At 42.8% G+C, this 8,456-nt stretch overlaps 1 protein-coding gene across 1 annotated transcript; it reads right to left on the reverse strand.

The window, feature by feature from the left end:
- Positions 1 to 221: 221 nt before the first annotated feature.
- On the reverse strand, positions 222 to 7,971 carry RAN (RAN, member RAS oncogene family). The gene is made up of 9 exons (XM_061466148.1): positions 7,897 to 7,971; positions 6,046 to 6,157; positions 5,714 to 5,883; positions 4,753 to 4,795; positions 3,754 to 3,838; positions 3,537 to 3,662; positions 2,318 to 2,505; positions 1,619 to 1,789; positions 222 to 1,512 (listed from the first exon to the last, which is right to left on the reverse strand). The coding sequence occupies exons 4-9, from the start codon at positions 4,786 to 4,788 to the stop codon at positions 1,468 to 1,470; spliced, it is 651 nt and encodes a 216-aa protein (XP_061322132.1). The 5' UTR covers positions 4,789 to 4,795; positions 5,714 to 5,883; positions 6,046 to 6,157; positions 7,897 to 7,971; the 3' UTR covers positions 222 to 1,467.
- Between the last annotated feature and the right edge of the window lie 485 nt (positions 7,972 to 8,456).

The raw sequence follows: 8,456 nt of genomic DNA on the forward strand, positions 1-8,456 counted from the left end.
AGGTCCTAAACACAACCCATTTTCATTGACTTGCTGAAAACCAAAACCCGAACAAAGCAACACCACCACCAAAACCCACAGAACTCCAACCTGCACAAAGTTAAAAGTGATTCCTTTACAACAGTACTGCAAAAATAGTAATCAGTTAACACTTTTTGCTACCATGAGTAGTTAAATATTCAAGTAGGCGTTACGTAGACAAACATGCAAGTTAAAAGGAGTAAATGAAATGCTCCACTTTATTAAGAAACCAAAAATACAAAACTGAAGATTCCAAGGCTTCATGTACTCAACCACTACTGAAAAATGGTATTTTCAACTCAGTTTTGTTTACTAGGAGTACTAATATTGACCAAGATTCATCTCTACAAGGTAGTGTTAAAAGTTGACATGTTCCACCATTTGTGCTGTAACAAGCTAGTTTCAAATTAAGAACTTGGTGCAGTTACAGTAAAGTCTAGGTATTTATATAAATGTGGTTTTAGTTAATATGCTGTTTGTAGCCAAGAGCTTTTTAGCTCAAACTACAGCTGTTTCCTAGTTAGTGAATTTTAAGATGCTTAGAAAGAGTTTCTCTTTAATAAGCTATAGCTCTACTAAATGATGTTCCATGCAAAGATACAGCTCTTACATCACCTAGAAGACCCAGATGACATTTGTTTCTGGCTACTAAAAACACAGAGCTCTGTGAAAGCATATTGTAGAACATATTAGAAGTTAAAAGATCCAAAAGACTGTATCTAATGGTAGCATACATAATCGGAACTACACACTTTTCCCTCCAAACACCCTGCAGACCACACACATTCCCATTTGCACAGGAATGTTCATCCAGTCATGCTTACCAGTCAATTGATCACTGTTTTAGTTCTACCTGCAGGTAGTTCAGCTTTCCTCGGGTGCTTTATCTGCTTGAGGAAATCAAGGGAAGGTTAACTGTTAGCTCTGATTTAGCAAGAGAAGTGTAATATGAGAAGCAGGAGGGAAAAGAACAGAGAATGAAAACTGCAGCAGACAAAGTATTACCCTCAACCAAACAACAGAAGACACTTTGAAGGGTTTTCCTAACAATGCATGAAAAGTTCACTTGCTTAGAGATACTTGAAATACAACTTTATTATCTAAACAAAAAAGAATGGGAATGACAGAAACAAGATTTACCACTTAACACTCTGATGTGACTGCAGCAGTCTTACATTTGAAACTCAAAAGGGGAAGTAATTGCAGTCCAAAAAACAGCTAAATATGCAGGTCCAAAATATGAAGTGTTTTTAGGTTTTTTTTTCTTTTTTTTTTTTTAAACTGCCACATTCACTCCGAAGCCCATTCATCTCTTTCAGCATCCCAAAGATTAAGCACATGTTCTGCTCAGCTAGATAATAAAGTGGCAAACACGCTGCACCACTGACATCACAGGACAGTTGCCTATAAAACTAGACTTCTGACGCTGGGCTCCAGCTTCATCCTTCACAGGTCATCATCTTCATCTGGCAGTGCAGTGGTTTGAGCAATCTGGAACAAAGAAGCTACACTTAAGAACTGTTTTTCAGTTTCTTGCCCCAGGAGTTTGAATACATTAACAGGGCACAAAGGCAATCACCTGACCTTTCTCACTTACCTGTAAGTCTTGCTCATACTGTGCTGCCAGTGCTGGGTCCATAACAACTTCAGGTGGCGCAAGAGCAGGCATGGCAACAAACTCCAAGTTAGGATCTCCAATTAGCTTTCTAGCAAGCCAGAGGAAAGGCTTCTCAAAGTTGTAGTTACTCTTAGCCGAAATGTCGTAATACTGCAAAAAAGTGTGTATTGTACTTCATTAAAGAAATAACGCCTCTCTGATATTTAGGGCATACTGATATTAACATGCATATAATCAGCTCTACTTTTACCTTAGTGCTTTCTGACCACAACTGCTCTTTATGCTTTCAGAAACATCTATGCTATAAGTGTCTAGAAGCATACCATTTGAGGCACATAGGTGGAAACAAATAACTGAAAAGATACCCAATCTGATCAAAGGTGGAACTTTAAGGAGACAACATGCACCTATCTTTTCCTGCAACTTTATCTACTTTAGTTTCACTTGTGTCATCTGATGAGATTCTGAGCAGTGAAAGAAAACTTACACAAGCTTTTTAACAGCTTATGGTAGCTTCTGCTCAAAACCAGTGGTGATCATTTTTAACATCATTACTTGCCCCTTCCCTGATGTTTAGCCAACAGGATATAAAGCTCACCATTACATCGTGGAGTGACAAAGGCAGAACACATCATTACAGCACACAAATTTGATTCCTACGAATTCATGCCAACATACCTGGAGATTCTTCTTCCTGTGGAAGACAATGGACTTGGCCTTGACTTTTCTGTCCTTAATATCCACTTTGTTGCCACACAACACTATAGGGATGTTTTCACATACTCGTACCAGATCTCTGTGCCAATTGGGTACATTCTTGTAAGTAACTCTTGATGTTACATCAAACATTATGATGGCACACTGAGCTGCAAGAAAATAGTCACAAGTTACATCAGGAGAGCAAGCACTTGCTTATTAAACAGGAGAAAGAAGATGTACATACAGAAATCATTTACATTTAGGGTTAAACAACTGCATTAACTTCTGCCCCTCAGCTTCACAGTTCTGGGAGCCGACGATTCTGTTAACAAGTTCAATGCCTAAGTCCACAGCACTGGACCCATCATCACACTTTACATCTTTAGTGCCTCATCTTAAAGACCAGCTGGTTTTACCAATGCAACTTCCCCACTGAGTCAAACTGTGTTGTATGCTATGAGACTATACAAGGATTACAAAAGTCAACTTTGATTTACATACATATTTGACAGAACTTAGTTAACACCTATTTAACTAATCTCTGGAATCCTACTGAAGGTTTTGGGTAGGTTGAGAACTCATAGCCCACATCTCGGGACACCCTTGTCCAGAACAGCTCTTCAAAGAAGATGGGGGTTTGACTCAATCCTGCTACTTCTAAAGGAAAAGCAACAACATCTAGCTCTAATAATACCCTGCAAAATTTTAAAGAGATGCAGGTGACTGAAGTACACACAGAAGAGAACTTGACCAAGCAGAAATAAGGGACATATTCTTTAGAAAGGTAACTAGACTCTGGCATAGAAATGTGCAACTCTATCGCTGTAGCCAAAAATCTGTCTGTGCATTCCAAGTCTTTGCCTCACCCAAGCAGATTAATACGGATATAAATCTGTGCTAAATGATCTCTTAACGACTGAATTTCATCAGCAATACCTTGTATTTAAGGCGCACCAGCTATTCTTCATTTATATCAAAGCCTGCAATAGCACACTGAAATGCAATCTTAGGTTGTTCCTACACCAGCACAAGTTGCCCAGCAAAGGAAATTATTGTACCTACATGAAGAGTTTGAAAACCCAGACACCAGTTCACCATTGCAAGCCACACTAAAGCTTTCAGAGTGGCCAAAAGGAACAGAATGAAGGACTGAACTGCAAAAGATTCCAAATATTCCCAACATACACACAGTTCTTACCTTGGATGTAATAGCCATCTCGCAGGCCACCAAATTTCTCCTGTCCAGCTGTGTCCCATACATTAAATTTAATAGGACCTCTGTTAGTATGGAACACCAGAGGATGAACTTCAACACCCAGCGTTGCTACAGTGATTAAGAAAAAGCAACACACTTAGTAAGTCATGAATTGCACTTTTAATTCTATCGTATAGATCTCAAGTTTCTTCAGACATACCTACATACTTCTTTTCAAATTCACCAGTCAAATGACGTTTTACAAATGTTGTTTTACCAGTGCCACCGTCACCAACCAGGACAAGCTGTTGACAGAAGAAGGCAAGAAAGTCAGAGCAGTACACTTCTAGAAACATTTACTGGTCATTTTAGTGTACATACTAATTATTACTACAAAGACCTTTGTCCTACAAGATGCTGTAAACAAAAGACTGGGTCCTCCATTAACTCACTGTACCAGGACCCAATTTGTTGAGCCTGTTGTGCTACAACTGTAGTCAGACTTGTCTGCTTCCTGTAGCTGAAAACTATAATGCACTACATATACGGTTCTACTACGCTACAATTCACTGAATGAAGAATATTTGGGGTTTTCAACCTGAAGGTGACCATATTTAGACAGGAACTCATGTAAGCTCTTAAACTGAAGAAACCCACCATAACCTTACAATTAAAAAAGCCGGCACTACTAACAATTTGAATACTCTAGCCAAGTATTGTAAAAGATGCAATTAACAGCCTCTGAAGAAGCAATCTGAAAAACTCCTGGTGGTTAAAAAAAAAAGTCAACCAACCCCTCCTGTCCAAATAAAAGAAAGCCACAAAACACCAAGAAGTTCTGCTCTGAAACACTTTCACTTATCTTCCCTAAAAAAAAAAACAAACAACAAAACAATAAACAGTCAATTCTAATTCAGCTTAAGTACATTTTGCTGTCAGCTTTACTTCCAAAATTTAGAAGCCACTTTATAAGCAAAGCACCACTAAAACTTATTAAACTACAAACAGCATCTGATTGATACAGGGCAACAGAATGTCTTTATACAAGTCACATGTTGTGCTACCATAAACCAAGTGCACCACTAAGCAAATACCATCAGATCAAAACCAAACCTACCATCCACGTTGGCACTTCATAGTCGCTCGTCCTACTTTTTTACTGAAAGAAAAAAAAAAAAACAGAAAAAGAACCCCAACCCACAGCAAACCACTCCCTTACCTTAAACTGCACTTGGGGCTCTCCTTGGGCGGCCATGCTGGGTCTGCAGGGGAAATGGCAGCATGTGAGCTCACAACGGGCGAGCCGATCTCAGGCCCCGCCGGAAGGGGACGGGCGCCGTTTTCCGTTCCCAGCTCGCCCGGAAAGGCGCGTGCTCCGCGCGCCAGGCGGCTCGGCCGGGCCCACGCCGCCCCCCACACCCGACCACACGAGGCGCCCGTGGGGCCGGGGCCATTCATGGGGCAGGAAGCGGGGCCGCGTCTCCCCACATGTGGCGGGAACGCGCGATAATGGCGGCGGCACCTCCCCGCCCACTCCGGCGCCTCGTAACGGTAGGCGGCTGCCGCACCGCTTCGGTGTCGGGCTCGAGAAAGGAGACACCGATCCGCGGCCTCCGAAGGACACCTCCGCGAGAGCCAAGCCCAGCCTCGCTCTGTAGAAAGTCCTCCCCAGCCCGCCCAGAATCCCTATCCCAGCCAGCAGGAGAATCTATTCAATGACCGGGAGAACCCAGAGCGAGTACTCGGGGAGGTCCAGAGAGAAGCGTTCCTCTGGCCAGGCCCCAGCCCCGCCAACGGGCCTAAACGCTCTCTCCCTCCCCGCCATGAGCCACCATGACTGAGCAGCGCGCGCCTCCTCCCCTCCCCCCGCAGGTTCGGGTCGCTGGAGGCCCCGCTCTGTTCCTCCTCTCCAATCTCGACAGCCCTTTTTCCCAGGACTAAGAAGAGCACCGCTCCTACCCTTCCACCTCTCCGTTTCCAAGGGCTGAGAGGAGAAAAGCCGCCACAACAGTCAGCTACCACAGCTGCAGCGGTCACTCAGGCCCACCTCACTACAACCCAACCCATGTAATACTGCTCCTGGCGGTAACTAACGGTGACCGCCATTACCATCATTCAGGGTTTTTAAAACGGCCACACCCGCTCCCAAAAGGATGAGGGGGACGCCCCGACCCCGTTACCTTTCCCGAGGCGTCTCTCCACGCCGCTCCGCTCGGTACCGAGGCGCTAGGAAGATGGCGGAAGCGAGGTTCAAATACCCAGACAGCGACGCCGCGCGGCCAGAGAAGAGGAGGAGCCGGCGTCACGTGGTAAGAGGCGGGCGGGAGGAGGCTGGTAGTCCACTGCAGCCCTGAGAGAGGGTTCTGGCGGCCGTGGGGCCAGGCCCAGTGTTTCGCTGAAGCGGCGGATCGGCCCGACGAGGGGGGTCAGTGGCCCGGCGAGACTCGGCCTGTTCGACAGCGGGGAGCAGCTCCTCTGTGGTACGGCAGGAAGAACGCGCGCGCACAGCTACCCACCTGAGGGGCTTCCCGCCCCGACCAGCGCCTTCCGCTGTAGTGGCCGAGCTTCGCTGGTGAGGGGTGAGGCAGTCTCGGAACCGAGCTGAGCTCAAGAAACCCGGCAGCCTCCCTGCGCCGGCATTAAAATCGCATCAAGAAGCGTTTCAGTCACTTGATGGCACTCATTCTGCAGACAAAGTTTGAAAATTGCATGGAGTTACTTAGAAAAACTACCACACCGCCTCAGGTGTGGCTTAATAAAGCCTTTAAAAGCCGCAGGTGAATTTAATTGAAGAGCCTTCAGGTGGAAACAGCTGTGTTCAAAACGGCTTCTCTCAAATGTGCCTCATGACCATGATTGTCAGCACTTCACGCAAACCCAGCTGCACCCACTGGAGAGTGCATTGATGAAAATAAAAGTTATTTTGTAATCCCTAGATTTAGAGTAATTCTCTAAGGTCTCAAACCCAAACTTCAGTGGAATCAAGTTGCTCAAAAACTGACTTTCAAAGACCACAGGTGTTTTACATTGGCTGCAAGTACGAGGTTCATGGGTACACACTGACTTTTAAGGTTTTGGGGTTTATTTTTTAATTTTTAGTCCAGTATACTTAAACCAACTTTTATGCAGTTTGCATAATGTTTGTTGTGCACCTCATAATCTAGAATAAATAAGCGATAAGATATATACATATATTGAACTAACAATATTTCATGGCACATTATATATGCAAACAAATTCCTTCTTGCTTACTTTCTACAGGCATAGATGCAACGTGTATAGAAAGCTTCACAAGAGTGGCTGTACTGTGCTGTAATTTTTGTTTATTTGATAGTGCAATGCCAATCCAAACGTTGCATAAGATTTTGTTTGTTAGAAGAATCACTGGCTTGTTGGATTTGCCTTCCCTTTTTTTGGATGAGTTGGGTCTGTGGGCTCTTCAGCATTTTTGCTGATCGCCTCTAGGTGTCAGGAAGGGTATTTTTCAGAACGCACAACTCCAGTTTTCCTCAGCACAGTGCTATCTTTATAAAATCCTCATGAATTCCACCTCTCTTCTTCATAAATAGGCACATTTTTTATAAATAGGAGCCCATAAACCCACATTAGCTGAGTTTGGCAGTTGTTAATATACACAATTCCAGGAGACAAAAAAAAACAAAACAAAATCAATGTTTAACTGTGTGTAGAATACTCGCTGTACTTAAGAAACATCTCAATATCGTTCAAATGTATTAGTAAACTACTTTTTTTTTTCTCTGCAAATGAAATGGTTATAATATCTAACACTTTACTTTGAAATAACTAAAATAGGTTTCTAATTTTAAAGGCCCCTAACATAGCATTTGAGCTCCTGGCAAATATTTATTTTGTTGTTATCGGTGGAATCCAGTTTTTATCATGTTTCATCATCATCTATATGTAAGTGTTCTGTTCAGAGGATGCGAAAAGCATCGGCTCCAGATAACCCCATTCAGCAAAGGCAACAAAACGCTTCCAGGCACTCATCAGCAGTGTAAGATTACTATCTAAAGGATTAGAGTCACTAAGGTATCACTAGGTAATCAGCATAAGAATTACTTTTAAAAGATCTTTTACATTTCCTGTATCTTGACTCGGTCAACTGTGAACAAACTTAGGAACTCACCAGATAAATGCACAAGGTAAAAGGCAGCCCCTACTATGTGTCTGAAGACACAAATGAGGAATGGTACAAAATACAGCACTGGAGATAAATGGGATCACACAGCTAAACAGCATATGTGACTAGAACTGCTATCAGTAGGAAGTAAACCATTTTGTAAACTGTAAACGAAGGCAATGATATATGCAGGCAAGCAATGAGAAGAAAACATAATTGTACTTCCCAGTTACAGCAGCGATGCGGAAATATCTCTGGAATATGAGCTGAGGCAGGAACAGAGATCTGCATGCTGGTGTTCAAGACGACACAGGAAATGACACTGAAAGGTTTGAAGAGGAAATTAGTCACTCTCAGCACAGATTAGTAAAACGGACCATACAGTAGTAAAATTCAATTAAGTATTTGAAAGACAAACTTTATTCATTTTTTCACCACGTAAAACATTTCAGACTAAGTTTTGCTAAGAGCCTACGCTGTCAGAAGATAAGCATATACTAGGTCAATGATGAAGGGCAGATGTAGACCTTAATTGTTTCGGAAAACAAAACTTCAGCCATTTACTATAGTTAAACTGGTTTACATTGCTAATTCAGGATCTTTAAATTCCTGATCCAGAATAAGCTTCTTTAACTACACAAGGAAAATTATGCATAGATTTTGCTCAGCATCCAAAAGTAAGCTTTAGCATTTACAGTTGCTGAACATGTAGTCTAGAAGATAAAGTCTGCACATATAGAACTGAGACACTAAAAGAGGCAATTGGCTGTATTCTGAAATAG

Source organism: Pezoporus flaviventris, unplaced genomic scaffold, assembly GCF_033815535.1.
Source record: "Pezoporus flaviventris isolate CSIRO_AGI_PZ_B2104156 unplaced genomic scaffold, CSIRO_AGI_Pfla_v1 ptg000041l, whole genome shotgun sequence".
Classification (NCBI taxonomy): domain Eukaryota; kingdom Metazoa; phylum Chordata; class Aves; order Psittaciformes; family Psittacidae; genus Pezoporus; species Pezoporus flaviventris.

What these genes read in the sequence shown, in the direction of transcription:
- RAN (XM_061466148.1), bottom strand. Translation starts at nt 4,788, where the DNA reads ATGGCCGCCCAAGGAGAGCCCCAAGTGCAGTTTAAG. An exon ending in ATTTGAAAAGAAGTATGTAG is followed by an intron (nt 3,663 to 3,753) that starts GTATGTCTGAAG and finishes TAATCACTGTAG; the next exon opens with CAACGCTGGGTGTTGAAGTT. An exon ending in AGATGGCTATTACATCCAAG is followed by an intron (nt 2,506 to 3,536) that starts GTAAGAACTGTG and finishes ATTTTCTTGCAG; the next exon opens with CTCAGTGTGCCATCATAATG.